General features: G+C 40.7%; 1 protein-coding gene across 5 annotated transcripts in view; it reads right to left on the bottom strand.

Annotated features, from left to right (window-relative positions):
• The window catches only part of FBN1 (fibrillin 1), a 144,259-nt gene that overhangs the window by 3,163 nt on the left and 116,724 nt on the right, over window positions 1-24,372 (bottom strand). For 2 of the 5 annotated variants that reach the window (XM_064668806.1, XM_064668807.1), the window contains exons 43-64: window positions 23,936-24,007; window positions 21,826-21,951; window positions 20,616-20,738; window positions 17,710-17,835; window positions 16,823-16,939; window positions 16,309-16,437; window positions 15,924-16,043; window positions 15,349-15,474; window positions 13,274-13,423; window positions 11,833-11,898; window positions 11,014-11,130; window positions 10,535-10,654; window positions 8,788-8,910; window positions 8,231-8,362; window positions 7,486-7,611; window positions 6,725-6,931; window positions 6,035-6,160; window positions 5,695-5,817; window positions 4,661-4,777; window positions 4,000-4,128; window positions 3,115-3,234; window positions 786-1,017 (exon numbers count right to left, since the gene is read on the bottom strand). In XM_064668806.1, coding sequence (XP_064524876.1) covers window positions 786-1,017; window positions 3,115-3,234; window positions 4,000-4,128; window positions 4,661-4,777; window positions 5,695-5,817; window positions 6,035-6,160; window positions 6,725-6,931; window positions 7,486-7,611; window positions 8,231-8,362; window positions 8,788-8,910; window positions 10,535-10,654; window positions 11,014-11,130; window positions 11,833-11,898; window positions 13,274-13,423; window positions 15,349-15,474; window positions 15,924-16,043; window positions 16,309-16,437; window positions 16,823-16,939; window positions 17,710-17,835; window positions 20,616-20,738; window positions 21,826-21,951; window positions 23,936-24,007 — 2,827 coding nt within the window. Of the gene's footprint in view, window positions 1-785; window positions 1,018-3,114; window positions 3,235-3,999; window positions 4,129-4,660; window positions 4,778-5,694; window positions 5,818-6,034; window positions 6,161-6,724; window positions 7,099-7,485; window positions 7,612-8,230; window positions 8,363-8,787; window positions 8,911-10,534; window positions 10,655-11,013; window positions 11,131-11,832; window positions 11,899-13,273; window positions 13,424-15,348; window positions 15,475-15,923; window positions 16,044-16,308; window positions 16,438-16,822; window positions 16,940-17,709; window positions 17,836-20,615; window positions 20,739-21,825; window positions 21,952-23,935; window positions 24,008-24,372 lie in introns of those variants that run through there. The other 3 variants (XR_010433763.1, XR_010433762.1, XM_064668808.1) reach the window with 3 other exon arrangements.

The following is a 24,372-nucleotide window of genomic DNA, read 5'->3' on the forward strand; positions in this document are numbered from 1 at the left end:
AACACAGGCTTAAGCTCTGAGTTGTTATTAGTAATTTCTGTTATCCAGCCTGGAACACATTTAAAGAGACCAATTTTCAGAAACTTCTTTAAAATCGGAAAAGTGAGGTCTTTCATAATGCATCCCAAAGGTTTTAGTCTCTTCTAAAATTTAAGCCACAATCTTTCTGCTTTCCATTTGGGTTTCTTGCTCCTATAGGCTGCACTACCCTAGCACTCCCACTGGGGCAAGTGAAAATTGGTTCTCTCAATAAAGCAGACATTTATTAAAAAAATATTCATCTGAAACACAGAAGAATATGAAACACACAAGAACATAAGAGCATACAGAATTGTTATTCCAACCAGCAGGTGAAACCACTTGTATAATATCATTTCTCTTTGCAGTTGGCAGGGGGTGTTATTATTAATGTTTGTTTTGTTGAGTTTTTTTTTAAGGAGACAAGTGATACACCACAAATCACAGCGAGGGGTGTGAGCTCCCAAGTGGCAAGCTCAGAGGACTTGGCAGGCTGCTGGGGTGTGCAGGAGAGGTGAAAGCAGTAGCTTAAAATATATGATTGAACCTGGTAGCCCTGACCAAATTTCAATAAGCATTAAAACCCTCTCTTCCCACCCTCCTCCTCATCTCCAAAATCAGCAGGTGCCTCCAGCTCTTGAGCACCTCCCCAGTCCTATCCCTCTTTAATTGCTGACAATTCCCCAGGTTCTGCTGCTCCACACTACAAAGAAAGGAGTGAACTACGTCCCCTTGGTATCTGTTAGTTTAAAATGAGAATCCCTTACCCTTGTCCTATTCTGAAGTAACCAGGTGGACATCCACAGACATAGCCACCTTCAGTGTTTGAACACCCATAACTGCATGGGGCTTGTGCAGAACCGCATTCATTGATATCTTGGCAACCTCCACTAAACTGCTCATACTGAAATCCGGTAGGGCACATACATTTATAGCTTCCCAAAGTATTGTGGCAAGATGCTCCTCCACAAATGTGTGCACTGAGACACTCGTTTTCATCTGGAAAAGAAGCAGAATATACCACATTAACTTTCACTCTCAGGTGTGGCCCAGCCTACCCCTTCTGCCAGGTTGTGCTTGGCTGCTGCTAAAGGTGCTGCCACATGGGATGGACAGAAACAGAGCAGGGCTTGGCCTCACCCTCGGCTGGGGCAGCGGTCGCTAGGAGATGACTACAGCCATACAACACAGCAACATTTGGGCTACTCTGCAGAAGATGTTTTGTGCCACGTCAGCTCATGCTCTGGAGAGCAGAGAAACAGAGGAGGTAGCTTTTTTTTTGTTCCAGAAACAACTGAAAAGAATAAAACTTTGTACAGCCAACAATCTGGTCCAATAATCTCCTGTTCAAAATGCTATTTGACATTAAAGGAGAAAGAGTAAGGAATCAAGCTCTGACACCTTTTCCAGGCATTGAAAATTCCTTCCTACACACTCACATTTAAATATTAGGTACAGGTAAGGTACAGGAGCAAGTAGGAAAGTAAAAATAAACACAGCTGTAGGTACAACAGATTGCCACATTCCGAGCCAGCCCTTTTCCAAACTTCCCAAATGTGGCACTGTAGGAGTTCAAGGTCAGTTCAGGCTTATTTACTGTAAATGGTTGCTTTTTGAAATGTAGCTGGTCTGATTTTTTTTTTGTCTGATGTGGCAAATTGCTTAAAAAAGTTCTGACTGCTGTTGCTCCCCGTGTTCTGTGATTAACGCATATGTCCATTGCATGTGTGTGCACACAAGAAATGCCATCTGGAAAGTACAGAGCAGCATCTCTGACCTCAGCATCCAGGTTACAGGAGAATAACTACTAAGTCAGAGCATTATTGTTTTTTTCCAAACAATGTGCCTGTTTGTTCTCTGTTTAAAAGCAGTGACTTTGCTTCTTGCAGCCTGATTTACAGCATGGTGCACTATGGAATTGCCTGGGCAGGGAATGCAGTCACAGACAACAGAAGACATGGGAGGAACCAAAGCATTCTTCAGTGATTATCTAAATGTGTTGCAGCAACATCAAAAGTCCCTGAACACTTCATTAAATAAGCTAAAAAAGACAGAAACTGTTTGCAGAGTTGGGATTGCCAAGGAATATGAAGGAATTGTCACGGAAAAACCTATTACATGGAGATTCTTCCCCTGTGGTACACCCAGGAGATCTAGATAAGCATCTTAAGCATATACAGATACAAACATTACAATGTGAACATGTGGAGAACACAAGGTATAAAACCTGAGGCTGAATTCTGTGTTCCCGCAGCCTGTAGGGGTTTGCCATTAACTCAGAGTGATGTTTCAGTATTTGTCACACCTAAAAGCAATTATGTCATAAATGCAAGTTTGGGCCACAGAAAGTTACTGTACCAAGAGCAGATACATTCACTTCACAGCAAGACTGTGAACACTAGTGAGATTAGTTCCTGCATTTTGGGTGATTGGTGGAAGAAAAAATATGAAGAAAAGTGAAAAACACCAGTTCTGGGACCCTCAGGCTCTGTGCAAGCTCTGCTGTCAGGTAGCAGCCTTGCTCTCCTGTGCTCTGAGAGATGCCATGAGGACAGAGGAAACTAAGCCTCCTTCCCTGCAGCTTTGGGTTTCTGCCTGGATTGCCCCATCCATGTCCAAGAAGGTGGAAGTGCTGGCTTAGTCTTGTCCCGCTTGTGGTTCTCAGAGTCATTTTCCCTGGTGAAGTTTCTGGTGACCAGTATTTTCAGTGCCAAGGCTGAAGCCTTTCTTTCAGTGGGGGAAATACCAGCGCTTGTGCATTTTGAAACTGGTATTCCCTGTATAAATCTAAACAGTAGTCAATGAGCTCAAAAGCTGGAATAACAGTGTACACCTGGTTTGGAAATACACTTAGTTAAATGATTTCACCCAGGAAGACTTGGAAACAGCCAAGATGTTTCGCAAAACTCAGTGCTGCACTTTTTCAGATTCCACAGCGTCCTCAGCAGCCAGACGTGACGCTTGGAATGAAACTGCTGAACTTAGCAAACTGTGATCAGGGAAAAAAAAAAGGCAAACTGCACCATTGCCCTTCACTTCTTGCTGCTAACACAGGTAACATGCATTTTAATGTATGACTTTACAAAAGTGACTTGCCAACACATTGGTTCCACTGGTAATGCTGGAGATATCCCTGTGGGCAGCTACACCTGTATCCTCCAATTATATTCTGGCAGCCATGCTGACACCGGTGGTTTCCATCACATTCATCAACATCTGAAAGAGTGAGATACACTCTGAGTTTTGGGAGAGAAGCTCAAATTATGCTGTATTTGAAAAGTATGTTACAAATAGTCATATATATTCATATATATTCATATATCATATATATGGGTATATTTCGGTTTGGATTTGTGGCTCCACAGCAAGAAACATAGGGCTGAAAACCACAGAAAGCTCACATTCACCCACAGTTTTCAGAGTTTTTGCATTCTGCTATGGAGTAGACAGCAGGAAGACATTTGTATATGGTTACCCCCCCAGTGCTTTCCTAGGGGTCCCAGCTCCTCAGCAGACAGACCCTTGCTTTTACCCAGGCATCCAACCCAGGAATCCCAGGATATCTCTTTTCAAAACAAACCAAACTCTATCCCAGGAGAAGGCTCTAGGGACCCAGAGGAATAAGCCTACAGCCCTTGAACTCTCTCTTTAGCAGGTTGCCTTGGAGATGCAAGACTTCCTGTCCTTGGCGAGTCCCTCAGAAATCCATGAAGGATTCAACAAAAGTTCACTGAACTTACAACACTTAAACTGAAACATTCCAGGCTAAATTGACATCTCCTCAGAAAATATCTGTCCAGCTCTTTAGCATTCTGCAGTATATCCATCTACCCTGGCCCATGGAGAGAAATACTGTCTTGTTGCTAAATTTCCATACACGCCCCCCCTTCAATCTACACATGCTTCCTCCACAGGTCCTTCCTGGGGTGACAGTATGGCTGAGAGATGAAGGAAGCAAGAGAAGGCCTGTGTTGTACCCACCTTCACAGCTCTGCCCAGTTTGATCGAGTGAGAAGCCACGTTGACACTCACAAACAAAACTTCCTGGTGTGTTCTGGCAAATGCCCTTCGGCCCACAAAGATTGATTTCAGTGGCACATTCATTGTTATCTGGAGGAAACCAAAGCCTCAGGGTTAGTTTGTAGTTGTTGCTGTGAAGGTGATCATTCAGCCCTGCTAAGGATGAACGGGTGGTGGCAGGAGAGTATGTTTCACAGGAAGCAGTTTAGTTTAACATTTCCACAGACCCAGTGGATATGTGTTTAAAAGACAACTGCAGAAATGTGTATTTCACGGTTATTGTTTCCAGAAGCCTTGACATGATCTCAACAAGCTACAAGAACAGAAATAGAACTATTTTTTGGCTCAATGGATAAGAAAGGGTAAGGCAAGAATTACAAATTGGTGTTTATACTGTCTGGTTCTTGCAAGGGCAAAATCTCAAAGACATAAATTATGAAAGCAAGGAAAGGTAGGAGGGAGGGCCTCTTTGCATCTTCTGCTCTGGGGGGACTGGGATCAGAACCTGGCCTATTTTTCCATTTGGTTTCTCAGGAAGGTGATTTTACCTCCTTGCTAGTTTGCTTCTGGAATAAGGGTCAGTAATAAATCCCAAATCTGTCTACCTTCCCCCATCACCTACCAATGCAGGCTGTATGGTGCTGAGTGAAGCCAGGAGGACATTTGCAAGTGAACCCCCCAATGGTGTTGACACAAAGGAACTGGCAGTTGTGCTGCTTTGTTGCACATTCATCAAGATCTGAAAAAAACCCAAGAGAACATCTTTCACTTACATTCCCTGGACTCAGAAAGAAGTGATTACAAATAAATGACATAGCAAATAAAGCCTTTTGAATCTACATTTCACTTTCCGTGCTGGCTTCTAGTTCTTCTCTCATGAAGCCTCACATGTAATGAATGGGACTTTGGAGCTACACCAGTGTCCATGCCAATGCTGATTTAGACACCACTCTCATCTCTCTGAAAGTTCTTGTTACCATTTATTGACTGAGCAGACATTTATTATGTAAGTCACCACCTTCATGAGAAGATCTGGCAGACTGGAAAGTGGCCTTGCACTGAAGCACACTATTACTCCAAAAGAAATATGGAAACACTAACAACAAATTTCACTGTTGGTCTCCATGCCAAGTTAAGAATTGCTGCTCTAACTTGTGTGGATTCAGTCAGATCTTTGTTACCAAGATACATAAATATATGGAGTTCTAATGAACATTTCAAAATCTCTCCTGCACTGCTGTGCCTTATCCAGCACACTGCAGAAGCAGTAGGTAAAAATTCTGTTGATGGTGAGCACAATGCACTGCAAGCCAAACTCATCTTTGCATCCATTTTGATTCATTTATCACTGAATAATATGGCTTAAACCAACATGCTTACCAAAATAAGAACAATCATATATATACACTATTGGCTACAAAATCTTTTAAGATAGCTGCCATCATCCTGCAGAAATACCTGTGCATCTACTGTTCATCCAGATTACCAAAGAGCTAACTGAAACACCAGCTCTATCCTATGCAGACCACTTACACTGTTTTCAGCAGAAATATTCACATGAATCAAGGAGACAGATTTGCATCATTTAAATGTCCTTGCATTCATTTTTGCCTGTGAAACACAGTTTCTGCAGTTAATTCTGTTCTTGATTTTTACCTTTGCAGCTTCTCCCATCTTCTTGCAGAATGTATCCTTTAGGACAGGAACACTGGTAGCTCCCCTCTGTGTTTTTGCAGATGAAATTGCAAGGTTTTGGAGACTCATTACATTCATTCAGATCTAGGAGAAGCAAACCCAGATACCTCAGTGCTGGTAACCAAGATCTGTGATGATGTTTTTCAAAACATTCAGAAGAGATCAGAAGGAAACCAAAATCCCCAAAGCACTTCAACAAATGACATTTTATTTTCTCATTTTTCAAAATCTTTCTATTTCTCTCTTCCAGTCACCTCTTGGAAATAAACTTCATATACAAACACCATGATGAAAAACCTACCTATGCAGAGAGTGCCAGTTATATCTGTAGTATAGCCAAGGTTGCAGTGACAACGGTAAGATCCCCTCTCATTGATGCATTCCCCGTTGCGGCAAACATCGTGAATAACCTTGCACTCATCAATATCTGCAATTAAAGGAGGGTTAGTTCTCAGTGGAACAACAACTGATTTTATACAGCTCCAACAGATTCTTGTGACCTGACATAAAGAAACCCACACCGTACATAAAATAATAAAATACTGCACAGATTATAGAGAAATATTAAGTGGAAAAACATGGAATCTAGCTTCCAAATGCAGTGAACAAGCTGTAATTGGAAGTAAACAACTGGAATTCATAATTTATTAGCCTCCACAAATCAAACATCACTTTGCTTTCATGAACACAAATAGCTCTTAAGGTGTACCTGCAACACACCCAAATGTGAGAGTGCAAATTCCCATTTGAGTGTCTGTCAATCAACCAGCATGCAAAGTAAGTCTCTGCCAAGATGGGATGGATGCCTCATCATCCAGGGACTTTGGCCATGCACTCTTCTCCCAAAGGACTGGAGTTTCTCAACACAAAAACTCTCAGAAAATTTCAGCTGATATCCAAAACATTTAGGACCTCCCATTGTTCACATACTTTATAATTTATCACTTAATTTGGCATTGTCTAAGAGAGCATTTAATAGAAAAGTCAGTACCTGCTCCGTTAGACGTGTATCCTCGGCCATGAGGGCAAAGCTTCTTAAAGGCCACGGTGCCTGGGAAGGGACAGACCTCACAGTTTTGCCCCCAGCCTCGGCCTCCATCACAGCAGCATTCAGACTTGGTGACAGAGTTCCTGTTGCTTGATCCGATTTGACACATACTTTGTAAGACTTCAATGAAGCAGTAGCCTTCCCTGTTGTCTGGAAGACAAATGGTGCATCACAGAGAATCCTAATGGTGACGACCTCCAGAGGGTCACGAGATACTGGGAATTTAGTCAGAAATATAACAGAAAGGGCATACTTCACCCTGAGACTGTGGAACTGAGAGTGAAAGACTATCAGCAGTGAGAAAGAGAGCGTGATATCTAAGGGAAACAAAGACAGGAAATTTAGCAAAAGTTGGAAGAGAAGAAATTACAATATGCTTATAAAAATGTATGTTTCTGTTTGAACCCAGAGAAAAAGGACTGGCTGAAAATCAGGACCTGAGAAATGTCAGAGCTGGCTGGCTGACTGAAACCACGGAACAGTCAGTTTTCATAGCAAGTCACCCCAACCGTACTGACTGAAGCAGGAATCTGGTGAGGATGGGAAGGAAGAACTTGCAAGAGGACCCCTACATAAAAAGGCCCCTTCCCAAAGGCATGTAAATTCAACAGTTTGTTTTCTCACTGTACGTTTCTAAGTTTAATTTCAACCCCAGTTGCTGCTATCCAAGTGACAGCTCATTGGGGTGTTAATGTGGGACTTACCAAGGCACTCGTCCTGGGCATCGCTGACGGTGAATCCCTCGTTGCACTCACACCTGTAACTGCCCACTGTGTTCACACAACGGCCGTTCTCACAGAGCCCAGGTTTGGTCTGACATTCATTCTCATCTATTTTTTGAAATTACATGACAAAAATCAAGTCCATTACTGGAATAATGCAGGTTAGAGAGGTTTTATAGAACTCTTGAGCTGTGCATTCTGCCTGGTTAAACCTCCATTTTTTTTCTTTTTCTTTTATTTCAAAAGTCTCTTTTATTCAATTTTCAGAGGAAAGATGACCACCTAGCTCACAATACTATATATGTTGTTACTACATTTTCTCTGCAATATATTCCTCACTGGTTTTCACAATTTTTCATAGTTACAGCAGCACTTCTGAATGCCATCCATGGTTTAAAAACAATTCAGATCTACTCTCGTTCGTGCTAACAGAGCTAAACAAGCCTACAGCAATGGATCCAAATCTCTGCTTTCTTCCCTCAGAGCTATGCAGCAGCAGCAGTATAAATTGATTGTAAAGACACCCACATCCAGATTTTCTACTTTCTGCCCACACATGTGCACACCTGAACAGCAAAGCGAAATGTGTACAGCACCAGTAGATCCGTTACACAGGTAGTTGTGAAATCCTTCCCCTGAGTTCCTTAACACTTTGTTAAATCCAAAACTTTTAGCTTTGCTGAGGAATTGCGTGTTTCAGGAGTTTCAACACTTCAGTGTCACTTACCTATACAGCCTTCCCCATCTGGTCTGCGCTGATAACCAGGTCCACAGATACACATATAGGTACCAATTAGGTTTTTGCACTCCATCTGTTTTGAGTCACAGTCATGAATTCCTTCTTCACACTCATTCTGATCTAAAACACAAGGTTTAGACTTCATTATACAGAGGGATGATCTTGGAAATTCACAATAGTAAATTCTGACTTTGGAATCTCAATTGTAATCAAACCCTATACATACATTTATTGTTCTAAACTAACCATAAAATACACGAGCCTTGAGCAAATTGATTTCTCCCAAATGCCCATTTTTAGTGCAAGACAAAACCACATCATCTGATATGACCTCACTTAGGCAGATGTGTAAGTTTACTGGCAGGACAGGACTAATACAATCAAGTGTATAATGCAAACCATAGAATTTCATCCCAAATTCTTTCTGACTCAGTTACTTCCTGGGATTAAAACCCTGGCCCAATAGTGCAGTGAGTCAGAGCCCCGCCCCTGCAGGAACTTGAAATCATTCTCTCATAACTGTGAGAGTCTGGTAGGAGCTTTACCTCTGCACATTCTCCGGTCCTCCCGCAGAACGTACCCCCCGGGGCACTTGCATTCGTAGGATCCAAAAGTGTTCACGCAGCGGAAGGCGCAGAGCAGAGGGTTCTGGATGCACTCGTTGACGTCTGGATTTGGAGCGACAAAGACCATGGGGAAAGTGAAACACTTGTGTAAAACTCGGCAGACTTGAGTGCACAGGTTTTAAGTACAGGCAATACCACAGATCCCAGTTTATTGAGAGCTAAATTTTAACAGCTGAGGATCCACGGTTCTACTCATGGATTTCTGTATGAAGCAGGCACCAGACACACCAGGATGTTTGCACAGCTACCTGAAGTTTCAATATGTTCAACAGCAAGCAGCCAATGGAAATAATTTCCAGATCCATGCTGCCAAAATACTGGCTCAGTTAAAACTGTATCTTTTCCACATCTAGGTTCAGCTTTTATGATTGGTTATTTTTTAAATTCTACGTTCACTAATTCGGGTTCTTCATAAACTAAATTCCATAAAACAGTATCCTTACTAGAAACATTATTTTGAAGTGCATTTACATATGGTCTGGACTACTTGAGTAAGTACTGCTATATAGTGATGTTTATGCACTCTGCTAATCCTCCTCTGCAATTTGAGCTTTCACCCAACATTCGACAGGGAAGTGAATGAAGCTCTAACTGTATATAAAACTAATGCAATTTGATGCAAAAATAGAAGCATTCTTTTGTATGGGCTCACAAAGAAATAGATTGTGGCAGATAATTTAAGAACAGCTGTGTCAAGTCAGAAGAGAGTGTCAGAATGTCCTAGGACATTCTCCTCTCTCTGGTTTTAACAGGAGGAGATGAATATTAAAAAACCTCATACCATGTACACAGAGATCTTTCCCCTGATACAGCCTCTCAGTTTGAGGACTTCCACAGCCAAATGCCACAACCAAACTATCAAGCTTAATTTCCACTGATGGATTCCCACACAAATTTGTATAATTTCTTTCTAGGTCAATTTATACTTGTGGCCTCACTAATACTCTGCAGCAAAGAGTTCCACAGCTTAAGTACGTACCATGCATATAAAAATGTTTGCTTTGGTTTGTCTAACATGTTCCCTCTATTTTTGGTACCTTTACCACTTGTGGCTTCATAAATTTAAATCATATATCTCTTCAACCACATTTTCCACACTGAAAAATTCTAACTTATTTTCTGACTGTCCCTTCTATAACTCTGATCTTCCTTACTTCTCTTTTCTTTGTACATTTACAAATTTTAATTTTTGAAATGAAACACCAAAGCACTATGGAAAATATTCAGCCTAGGGGTACCATGGTCATTGTCTGGTACTGTATTTGTATTCTCTGTTTTGTTCCCCGTTTCTTCCCTAACAAACTCAGGCAGCCCATGTCCTATTTTCATCACCTATAGGGAGTCTCTTCACTCAAGGAGGAAGGCAAAACCCACACACACAGTACACAGCCCTTCCAGGAACTGTTGGAGGGACTGCACCCCAACATGCTCCTCTGTGGGCAGACACCACACAAAAGCCTGTTCACCCAACCTCCACTTAGAAGAACATACTCCAGCTCACAGTGGATAGAGGAAGGAGGAGCCCATTTTTCTGGTTCAGATAAAGATGCATTGTTCCCAATGTCCATATTTTAGTTTTAAAGCTGCTTTACTCTCCTCAATTGTTTTCAAAATTAGGGACCTGTTTCAGCACACAACAACAGCCCTTAACAGACAGGAGTCTCACCTTCACAGGTCATCATCGGCCCAGGCTCAAAGCCCTCAACACAGGTGCATTCAAAACCTCCCACCACATTCCTGCAGGTTCCATTTCCACATGGGTTTCCAACAGCACATTCATCAGTATCTGCAAGCAGTTAGATCAAGACAAGAATAAGTGGTTTTACTCAACCAAAAAGGTATAAAATCTATGTTGTTGATGTACAAGCAGAAAAATAAAAAATCCAAGAATTCACTTAAGTTACTGAATTAGAATCATGGACTCCCAGCATAATTTGGGATTGCTAGTGGTTATCTGGGCCAAATACTCAGCCAGAGCAGGACCAACTTGGAGCAGATTGCTCAGGGCCTGCCCTGGCAAGTTTTAAGCACCAGCAGGGACGGAGACTCCACAACATTAGAGTAAAACAACCTCACTGCTCCTTAATGCCATACTTAGCAATTCAGGAAAACCTTTAAAATGGAAGATGAAACAGCTCTACTTACCCACACATTCTGCTCCCTGTAGGATGTAACCATACGGACACTCACAGCGGAAGGACCCATCTGTGTTGATACACTGCCCAAATTTACAGTTATCTGGATCAAGGCACTCATCCACATCTTAACCAGAAATATAAACAACACAGTAAGTGCAACTGACTTCATGTGCTTTTAAACTTCTCTCAAAGAACAAGTGTTGTTCTGGCAAGAAATATTCCTGAGATCACAAAAAATACTAATATTTGAATTCTGATATCTTAGGATGAAGGCACAGAATTTGTTTTGCAGGCCAGCTTTCACAACACAGAAAAGAAACTGATCCTAAATGTCAGATATAAACCTCTCTGACTGGGGCTATAGGGAGAGCAGCAGATATGAAAAGCAGTAGTCATCCAGCGCTCCTTAAATGCAAACTTTTGCCAGTAAGGCTGAAGTGCTGTTTGTCTTGGGAGAGAACAGAATGTACTGAAGGGATCTGGGAAACTGTGGTTTGCACTTCTGGAGGATTAAAACCATTTACTGTAAACAGGCTACATATATTGTACAAGAAAAGACAAGTGGGCTACACGATCCATCCTCTAGATCCTACATAGGTTTCCTAGCTCTAAAAGAAGTTTGATTTCTGAGATATGAGATATTCAAGCTTGAATTTGAAATTGGTAGGAAAAATTGAGAAAAAAAAAAGTAGTACAGAAGTTTCCACAATTCATGGCTTTTGGAAACTGTTGCAAAGGTGTTATTCTCAGTTGAAAGGGAGAATGACTTATGGGTAGAAAATGGCACACTGATGGAACTACAGCATTGCGCAGTTCAGGTACTTACCCAGTCTTGCATCCCCAGGTCCAACAAGGATGCCAATTCCAAATGGACAAATCTGTCTGAATGCCTCTGTAAAAAACCCCATAAAAATCAAACCATATGTTAAATTCTATCTTGGCAATCAGCATCACTCATGAGCTGCACATGTAACCACTGCTACCAGTTCATCCTCCTCATGCTCAGGTCCAGAAATAAAGTGTGTAAATGTATAAACTTCTAATTTTATATTCATCCAAAAACTATATGGTCATTTTACATTTCATCTGATCTCCTGTGTGCATATGTGCAAAATTCTGGGAATAATAAGCATTATCTTACTTCATTAAGGAGCAAAGTAATGCAGTATTTCTATTTTAGAAGTATCGACAGTACTGACTGCATTCTTTTCCGTTGTGAATGAAAGATTTCCTACATTTTCTGAAGACACAATTTAATCCAGACTCAGCTATCTTAAAGCTGTGTCTTTTTGAAAAGGGCCTTGATCCTTTGAGAAGAGTTCGGACTGTGCAAAATATATTGAAAAATGTATGTGCTGATGCTTCAAGAAAATGCTGTGACATATATTGTGCTTTTCCAACCGGCTTCAGTTCATATGATCCACGTCAGCAGAATGAAACATGCACAGGCAACAGGCCTAGGAATATTGCAACTGGCACATCTAATTCTCTTTTCTATCCTTGGCTTCTGTGAGGATTGTCTGCAAAACATCTCCATGACTTATTAATGAAATGAACTGCCATCATGTATTGCTGAAACCAGTAGTGCTGTTAAACCGCATTTGTCAGCAGGAATTAAAGTCCATTCAGCAAATTGCACCAGGATGGTACAGAGGCCTGTTGACTTGCTTGATGCCGACTTACTCAGCCTTATAAAGGATACTAACAAAGTAAACTGTTTCTTTAGCAACAGTCCGGGGAGGCTTTCCTTCCTCAAGGCCTGCGTTTTGTCATTCTCTGCTATTTTTGCAAGTCATTCACATTGATAAGTTTGCACATTTACATTTTTTAATAACAAAATTCAGACGTGGATCTAATTTAACTGTTTACATTGATTTTTTTTTAAATTAGATTTCATGTTTGTAGAACCTCTTTCTGTACCTATTTACAATTAGATGAATTCCATTTGTGTCTTGCAGGTATTGCCACTCACAGCCTACCAAGGGCCTACTCACTGCTTTCAGCTTTCCACATGTGACACCTCCCCAGCAAAATAGTCAGCACCCCAACACAGTAACAAATCTACAAGCAAACAAGGAACATACTCGAGAACTGACTATCCAAGGAAAATGTTTTTGAGACTGCAATGGCATCTACTTTACAGAGAGCAAGAATAATTGTTAAGGTTAAACACCTCTGGGGAATTATTTTTCAAAAGTCCTTCTTATAAGAATCCCAATCTCTTTTCAGTTCTGAGAGCTTTTATGACAGTATGGTCAATAACTCACCATCTGCTTCCTCTGGGCAGAGCTCACAGGGATCTCCCCATCCCTGCCCCTTTAAGGCACAGCAACACTCTTGTTTGGAGTGGTTTCGGGACTTCGGCACAGAACATTTTCCATCTTCAAACTTGGTAAAGCAGTAACTTACTCTCAGATCTGCACAGAGAAAAAAACTTGTTATGAGCAGTTAGGGTGACTTGGCACAATTTTCACTTAGAAGTGTTAATTGCAAAATTACCTGAAAAACCCCCACCAAAACACCCAACTTCCATCTAAGTCTATAAATAGGGATCTATTGTCTGACTGTGGAAGACCTGAAGAAGGAGGGAAGCTTCCTACCTCAGTAAAGGAAAGCTATGGGGTAGAGTGTCCTACTTAGGTCATGGAAAAGGAAGGGTTTTTCTCTTTTGTCCAGCAGAAATAGAAGAGCTGTACTCTCCTCTTATCCTCATTCCTCTTTGTAAAAACTGAATATTGCCTCAATTTATTTATATTCTATTATTAGTAAGAATCACTTGAATCAAGACATTTTAATTAACTTGCAATGACAATACTGTGTAGTGTTAAAACGAGAGGCAATTTGCAATGGTGCTTTCCTTCCTCATTCCTCCTGGAGGTACAAACAAAGCAAACTGTCTCAGTAGCACTGTATTTTGTGCCCTGAAGCTGGGTAACCAGGATCCTGAAGCTGAGCTGAGATCACAGACCACAAGCATTCAGCAGGCAGAGAGCTGGCAGCTGCCTGCACTGGCAGGGGGACAGCAACAGGGCAGTTATGGAAGCAGCTGATCATCCAGTTTTCCAGTGCAGCATCTGTGGTGGGCAATGTCCAGGTTTTACTAAAGTCCGAGGTAATGGGAAGTTTGAAACAAAACTTTGTTTGGCCTGAGATACTTGAAAAGAACCAGTCTGCTTCAGGGGATGGAGAGAAGCCCACCTGAAGTTCACACACAAGTGTGCATTTTCCTCTGACATTATATGTGAAACAGTGGTCTGTGTTAGACTAGGTTACATTCTTTTTTATGATTTTGGAGTTTTTGTGACTTTTTTCTCCTTACCTGAAGAAAATGACACCCTCCCACTGAAGAAACTTCATTTATGCAAGCTACATAAGCACAGCTAAAACATCCATGCTGCTTTCTTGAAGTTGAGTGAAGTAACTGTGCCAAACTGCATGGTGGTTTGGAGACTTGGATGAATGTTTACTGCAGGTTGGTTTCATTTTTACCAAAACCACAATTTCATTTAGCCCACTGTGAAGTGAAGAACTCGCTATGGTGTCAACAAGCATCACTGTTCTGTGCCAAGCAAAACTACAGAGGTCCTTATAAAGGTCTTACTCATCAGTGGTTCCCACTGTGCACACTGTGTATAGGACATTTAATGCTGCATCTATTTAATAATTTTCAAAGCCTTTAAAGTAACTCACTCCCTAATCTGTTGTGCTTGTTCTTTATACACAAAATAAACTAACCTGTGGCTTTTCTTTACTAGATGCTCAGCTTTTAGCATCTGGTCTGTCTTAGTGCCCATGTTTAGGCTCTGAACAGTGTGTTCTGGAAGCCAAAAGACACTTCAGACTTTTCTAAGCAGATGGGTGCTTATTGTCCTCACAACATTGTTTCCAAATTTTTTCCACCCACACATTTGTGGAGAGGAATAGCACATAACAAGTGCTATGGTGAATATGGTAAGTGCTAAGGACAGCCCAGTAACCAGAAATTCTGCCCTTAGGCTCCTGCTCTATTTCTGTGTCATGTTACTGTCTATACAGAGGCCAAGTATCCTCAACATTTCTTCCAGGGGTGCAAGAAAGGACTGCAGGGCAACATAATTTCCTCACTTAACCTGGTGCACTGAACATTATCTTCGCCCCTTTTTATTGCAATATTCTGTTTAATGACAAACAGATGTTAGGGCAAGACAGAACCTGGCCCCAGCTACAGAATTATCATGTTTTCCCTATGAAAAACACTGTTCGAGTCCAGAGTCTCCTTGCTATATTAGAAACAGCCCACTAATAAGGCTTTTCTGAAGCAGCACACAAATTTTGAAATGCCAGAAAATAGGAATGAACCTACCTTGGCATCGCCTTCCTGTGGAAGACAATACAAAGCCTTCCGGACACAGACATTTGAAACTGCCTGGAGTGTTGCTGCATGTGCCCAGGGCACAAATTTCTGGCTGTTCCACACACTCATCAATGTCTGGAAGAAAAGTAATTAAAGAGATGAGAAATAAAAATATTTACACTGGCAGCTGTACCACATGAAATCCAACCTTACATCATCACTGACATCTATCAGACTTGACAAACAAGAAGGCCAAACAAAAAGAGACAGAAAGAGGAATTAGAAATCCAGGTGCAAAATCTCGGGGTAGTTTTCAAATCTTCATACAGTGGGCAAACTTTAGCAATGTACCATCAAGCAAATAGCCTGGAATTACATTTTTCTTGGGTTCAGATCAGGTAATTCTGGTTCAAACAAATGTTGGTGATACTTCTTATGGGAAGTGAGTGACTTACTAGTGGCTACAGTTTAGAACTGTACACTGCCACAAAAGACTAAACATTGCTCATGTTTAGATGCAGAGGAAATTGGTAACAACTGGAGCAGCTAAGAAAGGGACAGAAGAGGGATTGTTCTGTACACACCTTCACATTTGTCATTCTGCAGGATATATCCAGGAGGACAGATACATCTGAAAGAGCCATCCAAGTTTTGACATGTGCCTGGTGCACATTTTCCAGGATCCAGTGCACACTCGTTGACATCTGAAAGAAAAGAAAGATAATTTATTTGAGATAATTGCTGTTATCTCAAATCTCTGGCTGAGGCTGCTTTAACTTTGATTCCATCAAACTGAAGGTGGAACTTCCCAGGAGCAGGAGAGAAGTCCTCTTCTCATCCTCTTATCATTCTTTTCCTCTGCTCAATACAATGATGACAGTGTGACAGTTCTCTCTGACCTACTGTTTTACTAAGCATATCTCCTCAAGCTTTGCTGCACGTTTTTTTACCCTAAAAGAAAGCACTCACCAACACAAGTCCTTCCATCCAGAGCCACCTCATAGCCATCATTGCAGAGACACTGGAAGGACCCAATGGTGTTCACACACTGACCATTCCTGCAGAGCATTCCATTTCCACTTGCACACTCGTCCACATCTAAAAAAATAACATTGAAAGATATGTAAGAAACACCAGTAACAAGTGATAGGTGATATTTCAGTTTTCACTATATTGACAGAGGAACTGATAACACAGAGAATCCCCTGTTTCAAAGGCAAGTGAGGGGAAAATACCACTACTGGTCCATGTCACGAAATTGTCAAAGCAGGAGTAGAAAACCAAATGGCCCAATATCACACACCAACATTTGAGTGGCTCTAGAAAAGTGAGGAGAGCATAATCAAAGAGGTCTTCTGAGACTGAAGAAATTGGGTTTTGTCTTTAATCATGCAGATCATGCAAGACAGAAGATGGTACTTATGGTACTTCTATTAGGAGCAGAAAGTCTTAGGAACATGTGCCTGGTCTCAGCACTCCTCACCTATGCAGTCATTGTTGTGGGAGAGGATGAACCCCAAATTGCAGCGGCAGTTGAAGGAGCCAATGGTGTTTCTGCAGGTCCCGTTGCCACAGGCGTCTCTCTCACACTCATTAATATCTACAAAAGAGGAAAACAAGCAGCAAGAATTTTAATCACTGATGGGGAAAGTCTGTAGCTATTGGGCAGGAAAGAGAAATAATCCACTGTCAACAGGGTGAATAGAAGGGAAAAGATTGTTGTACCTCCCAAAAGGAAGATTTTTACATGGGTTTACACACTTGATATAAACATCTACAAAAATAATCAAGGGTGAACAATCATTTACCTTAATGTGGTTCCTATATCACCCTTCTCAAATGAAGTCTAAGCTAACTTTAATCATAAGCATTTTGAAATCTCAGCTTTCTCAGAACAGATGACTAACAGCTGTGATGGGGTTAACCACAAAATTTCCTTCTTTATGAATATGACTCTTTCTAAGAAGGGCACTTTTCTGGCAAGAAATTTACCCTTCATCTACTCTATGAACAAGTAGTCTGTACAACATTACAATACTAATCTATTAAATTCCTTGCCTAAAGCAATAAATGAGACAAGATGCTCTAGAAAATTCTAAGAATGAAATATTTTCCTCAAAAATGAAAGCATTAGCAGTTCACTGACAGGATATGCAATTTCAAAGGTTAACTCTATTTTAATGAGATATTTTTCATTCATTATCAGCTTCTTAACACCTCCAGTGGCCAGTTAGGGTGGTTTTGCACCTTTACCTGGCAGTAAATGGCTCACAATCTTAGTTATTGTAGTGTAACTCCTTATTACAGAGAGGACAGGCTTAGTAATTATCTTAACAGAAACCTAAGTACAGCTTAATTTGATATACTTGCCTATACACATTGTTCTGTCATCATTGGTCTTGAATCCATTGTGACAAATGCAGTAGAAACTTCCAACAGTGTCAATACACTGCCCGTGGCTGCAGATATTGGGAATTTCTTGGCATTCATTCCGATCTGAAAACAAAGAGATGCACTGAAAGTTAAGGTCCCTAAACTGCAAGGCTGGTAAGATACATTAGCAGCAACCAGTATCCAGAGCACAGTCCAATTTAAAATAGTATTTTTAGTTTATTAATGAGAAAACCATTACTAAGTAAATCTCAGAAAAGGGGTTACTTGCATGTAAATTATCTTTTCCAATATTTGTGGAGCTGAAAAAAATTTAGCATAAAAATCCTTGCTGGAGGGAAAGCATACTGCCATGGCTTTGAAGAGTAAAATTAATGACACAAAATTGTAAAGGGTCTGAGTCTGAGGACTATACATTGACTGCAGCAAAAATGAAAGATGCACATGAACCACAGTGTGTAGTCTTCTCACGAAAGCTACTTGCTTTTAGCTACATTTGATTGTAGCACAGATTGCTTCATTAACTAAAGGAAATCATACAGAACAGAAAGGGAGATGAATCCCCCACTTTTCTCATTAAGCTTACGGAGAGATAAAAGGCTCTGTAAATTTACCTACTCATCATGCAGAGATAAACCATGTACACATATACATGTGTGTTCATGCAATGTGATGATCCTGTGAACTGGACAGAGCTCAAACAGCAAGCAGAGTTACAGCTATATGGAGTCAGAAACTGTTATATTTGTTCAACAGCTGACTGCTGACTGCTACTCTACTTACAAATGCTTTCAGGCAGAATCCAGGATTCTATCAACAGTAAACGAAACAAAATGTTAACAAACAAAATGTTTGCTCTCCAGCAGAGATTCTCCTTGACAAATCAGAAGCATGAATCCAATGAGGTGTTTCTGCAGACCTCAACACCAACAAAAGCTGGTTTGATTCAATTCCTTGTGTTTCCTGCTGCAGCTCCAAACTAGGAGAACTGAGGTGCTGCCATAAGCCTGTATTACAAGTGATTAGACTCTAGTGTTCAGTAAGTTTCTTTTATATGCAATCTAAGGCAAGCAGATGCAGTTTCTTACCAAACCATCCCCAGGTGGTTGCAAAAGTAAGAGTCAAGTTGTTCCTAATTGCAAAGAACTTCATGTACTAAATCTTCGTTTTCCTGTCTCTACTGCCTCTTCTCTGCTCTCTACTTGGCACAGGACAATCCTGATAGCTCCCATCCCCAGGATTTCTGTACAGCACATGGGGCCATGAGTAACTCTGGATGGGTGTTCACTGATGACCAAGCTCTCCCAACGTTATTAATGATACCACTGCTAATTAGAGTCTAAAACAGGTACTTGGGGACCCAACACTGGATAACATCTTAGGAACTCCTAATCTTCACAGGTCAGGGGAGCAAAGAGAAAAGAAAAACTGTGACTGGTGCTCTGTGGGCAAATGAATCATTAGTTAAAGTCCAAGGGAAAAGTCACTTCTTTTGGATTTAACAGAGAACATTGTACATTCTTAAAAAATTGGAAGGCAGAAATGTCCTAAGTGACAAAAATTAATTTATATGAGAAATTATTTATTTTACCACAATACACAGCATGAGAAGAATGCTATTTGGAAGGTAAGATAAATGCACTCATAGTACTAGTGGCTGTGATACATCAGGTCTGACTCAATAGCACATAAACATTTTCCATCCAGCAGCAGAACTGATCCAGTATTGCAAGGTGCTTAGCACTCTCTGCTCCCAGCAGAGTGGTTGGGAATTTCCTTCCTTTGCTGGATCACATACATTATCAGCCACTTCTATTTCAACTCTAATTGTGTAACTTTATTTTGATCAAATATAAAATAAGAGCAAAATACAGGGAAGTATTACTGTTTGTGCCAATTCATCTTTAGCATTGTAACCCATATCAGAACCTCCCCTGGCTCTTCCTGTACTGCTGTAACGAACCCATAACAACAACAATTGCATTAGGAACATATTGAATATTTACATGTGCCACTGCATAGCTTAACAAAGCAAAGCTTTAGTTCTCATAGTAGAGTTCTGATTTCCCCTACACCCTTTTCCCTCAAGAGTCACATGAAACAATGAAAAACTGCACTGCAGGGAAAAGTGCACTTCCTAAAACTCAAGTACTCAGAAGCAAAAACTGAAGGAAAAGGTTACCAGTTTTTGTTGTAATTCTTATTTTGTTCAGAAATGTATATAGCATATCATATTTACAGCAGCTTGGCTCACAGCAGTGTTTAAAATCTTCAGGTAAGCAAGATAACATGAATGCCTCACTGGACTATGATATTACAAGAAAAAGCAAATAGATTAGAAAACTGCAGTCCCATTCAGTGAGTAAAAATAATGTTCAGTGACCTGTTTAAATCCATATCAAAGTTGGGGAGTTTAACAATAAGCTTTTTAAGTTATTGCATTCAGGCCAGCAGATAAGTCTACCTTATCAGTAGAGACCCCAGCAAGCAGTGAGTTATTTGTAAAAATACAAGTGGAAAATAAATTGCTAAAACACATATAGCAAATTACAATGAAAATCAGAAAATAGCCAAAAGATAGTGCATCAATTGGTCTTCCCTCCCTAAACATAACATGGGCTAAAGAAAAATGCTTGCGGTTGGTGGGATAAAGTGAAAGACAAACACCTACTTAGGTTTTTAACTCCCATTTATGCATCTGGGGGATGTGCCCAGAATTACCAGAATGTTTACAGGATGCCCCAAAAGGCTTTAAGAGAAGGGTTCTTGGAGCTCTAATCACCTCCTGGTATAGCATCTTTCTGAGAAGGAGATATGCTTTTTTCAGACTTTTCAAACCTACTCATTTTTGCAGACCCTCACCCGACCGAGCCAGTGGAACTCACCAGTGCAGCGACCCGTTGAGGTGAACCTGTAGCCAGGTTTGCAGTCACAGCGGTAGCTGCCAGCTGTGTTGACACACTCTGCATTTTGCTGACAAACTGGTCCATTCTGGCATTCATCAATATCTGTCAGTGCAAAAACGGAATTTCATATTTACGGTACCTGGCGCTAGAAAGATGTCAAAACCTCTATTTTCTTAGTATAAAGAATATTACTGTACCCAAATACAGGAATTCCTTTCTAATTCTGAAAAAAATAAATATATAGATGAAAGTTGATATTTATGGCACATTTAGGTATCTCCCTGAAATTATCCCAAACTATCATTTGTAAAAATTCATTCCTATTTTGAGAATTTATGTAATAGCTTTCTGTGGTGTTGGAGGGCCCATGAAAGGCTTGTTGCAACACGTCACATGGGTGATTTTCAGTCTTAAGACTGAGATCAGAATAAGTAAGCTGTTGTGTATGCACAGTCTCCACTGGAGACTGTGGGGATCTCCCTTGAGCATAACAGAGCATCAAGATCCCTGCTGGATATTAGAAGCTTTCAACATAAACAGCAGCACAAAATTTTAGGCAAAAACATTTTGATGGGTTTTCCTTACTTAAGCTGCTGCAAAAAGAGAAGTTTATCTCCCCAGAAGTGTATCTGGATTTTAATTAGAAGCAACACACAGAAGATGCTTTCACTCAAAGCTCTCGATGCCTTGCTTGCAGCACTCGTGTTGCCAGCAGTCACAACCCACACCAGAGAATGACAGCAATTCCTGCTGCTATTTTCAGTTTCTCCACCAAACTGACTAATACAATGTTAGGAAATGTTTAAACTGGAAAAAAATTATCATGTGTTTATATTTTTTAAAAAAATACTTTGTTGCACTAGAAAAAAAATATTTTGGAATTAAAAAAATTATGCTCATGATCTGACTCAAGACTACTATTTTTTTCTTGGCTTTACTGTCAAACGTGAAAAACAATGTTTCTTCCCATGACTGCTGACTCATGTGCCTTCAAGGCCTTAGATGTCTGATGGAAAATCTGGTATTTTCTATGCAATAGAATTCAAAATGCCTGAATTAACACAAACTTATTACACTGATAATGGTATTTTCCCCTCATTACGGATGACTTGCAAGTGTCTCAGATGTGGGGGTGTGTGAGTTGCCAGCTGGTGAAACACCATTTCTCTGCAGGAGAACAGCACTTTACCTTCGCAGACCAGCAGCTTGTCATTGTAGAAGAATCCCACGGGACACTCGCACCGGAAACTGCCAACCATGTTTATACAGATCCCATTTTCACACACTCCAGGAATCTCTCTGCATTCATCAATATCTGCAAGAATAATTGGTTTTAAATACTTGTAAAGAGCACTTCATGGAATCTTCTGCTACAGAATATGTCCTTAGGCATTTATCCTTAAGATAATTATTAAATGTATGATGAGAGCATCAGAATTTTCCCAATTGCAAGACAGTGAGTCATTCCAAACTGTGGAAATGTAGGTATTTTCTGCTTCTTCAGGTTCTGACTCTTCACTATACTAAAGGTATATCCTGCCACATAGGAATGCAGAGGGTATCATATGTCCTTCCTCATGTCTCCCACCCACAGCCCTGATGAACCTCCTCGTCTTCCCGAGTGTTGCAGTGGAGTTATTGGGAAGAGCCAAACAGGGGGAATGTAACTGTCTTTGGTTTAATACAGGAGAGCAAGACTGAATGCAAACACTTGTCAGAACTAGTTTTTCACTGTTTTACCCTTGTTAATCTGAAAAGACTTCCATGGGTTTATGTAACAATTTGAAAGTGCCAATGCCAGGTAACATCTGAAGTGCTGCCAACACCTTATTAATTAGATTGATTAACCCAGGCAGCTGGGGCTTGCCAATGCTCTGTATACACCCAGGTTAAGTAACTGATTTTGGCAGAAAAAAAACCCAGCTGCTATTGCAATTATATGTCTTGCCTATTGGGCCCTTACACATCTTAATATTCTGACAAGATGACAGAGTTCAGAGACTCCTCCAAAGCCTCTGTCTTTAGTAAACATTGCCACATGCACTGAGGTACACAGACACAGAATACGGGGGGAAATTACCAGCTAACAGGAGTTTCCAACAGATAATGTTGTTGTGTTTTGTTTTTTTTTAATGTTGCTGCTGGATCCAACCCCTCATTTCCTACATTAGATCCTGTAATTCTGAGCCCTCTGATATAATGGATGAGTAAAAATAGAACTACTTCTGTCTCTGAAACAACCACCTGGAGCAACTATCTAGAACCTTAACCCAAAGAGAAGAGCAACATCATGTAAGGATTGTGAGCAAATATTACAGGGTACACAGAGCACTGTGGCACAGTTGTGGCTGGGCAGACAGAGCAGACTGCAAACCTCCTGCACACATGGCAGCACTGCAGATGCAGCTTTTACCTGTGAATGTCAGCACCATCCAAGGGCTCCCTGCTGATGCTGATGAATGGCCTAATGAGCTTGAGCAGACTCAGCAAAAATTTGGGATAATGCTAATACCTAGGAGTGGATATTTTGCTTCCAAGAAATGACCTCCTAAATAATAAATACTGTACATTTTTGAAACTTCTTTAAAAATTACATTCCCCATTTTACTAGAAATATTTCCATCTAACTAGCTGAACCCTGCATTGCAGCAACAGCTTAATGCTAAAGCATCTGATTACTGCCTATATGCTGCCTCTGTTTGTTACAGGGCACATTATCTGCTTCTTATTTGCATTTTAGTGTGAATAAAAACAAAAGGGAGTCCCATTAGGGATTTACTCAATTCCTTGTCCTAGAATTCCTCATTCTCTCCCTCTTTTTGTTTTGCAATTTGTTACTTGCGATTCAAATGTAACACACAATAACATATGTGAGAAATATTCCAGCCGAGCAGAAAAAAGGATTTTTGTGTCAAACCAATACACAGGGGGACTGGTGTGAAATGTCAGATTAAATCTTGCTTTAGTTTGAAGGAAAGACTCCCAATTCCTCTCAGACCAAATGCTGGTTGGCCTTACTCCCAGACCTCTTATTCTCGGTATCTGTGCCCTGCTCAGGCCTGGTTACAGTTTCTTTGGAGCTGTCTGTTGCCTTGATTAGAAGCAGCAACTATCCCTGCTGCCAGCGAGGAGTAGCCAGGCAGAAAGTTTGCAGGCTCAGACTTAACAGAGGCTTGAACTCCATCACACTGTTTAGTTGTCATTCCTCCCTTGAAAAAAATAACTGGGAAAACAAACCTCCCCTCTTTCCTGGGCAGAGGTAGCATGGAATTTTGTTCAAAACATAAGTTAAAACTCACCAACTGGTAATCCTGTATAAATGTCAATGAAGAAGCCAGGCCTTTGACTTCCACAGAGTGTGGAGAATTCATCTGCAACAGGAACACAAAGCAGTGATTAAAGCATTTGGAATTAATCAACACTCAAAAATTCATTATATTCTTTGCTCAAGAAAATTCTACTCTTTCAGCACCTGCAGGGCACAAAGAGGTAGGCAGCCCCTTTCCCAAACTCACCATGTTAGGTGCTTAGTTTGCATTTGGGTTCTCATTCAAAGGCCATTGAAATTAGCAAATAAAAAATGTAGAGGGATTCGGATCAAATGCTGGGTTTTCGTTGTGTATTCCTATCTCTGTGCCTTACAGTGTTTGCACACAAGTCCAGATCTGACTTCTAAAAACCTGAACTATAAGTTGGAAGTTAATCAAATAAGTGTCTAGGAACTTGCTCTTGAAGC

This window comes from Pseudopipra pipra, chromosome 12, assembly GCF_036250125.1.
Source record: "Pseudopipra pipra isolate bDixPip1 chromosome 12, bDixPip1.hap1, whole genome shotgun sequence".
NCBI classification, from domain to species: Eukaryota; Metazoa; Chordata; class Aves; order Passeriformes; family Pipridae; genus Pseudopipra; species Pseudopipra pipra.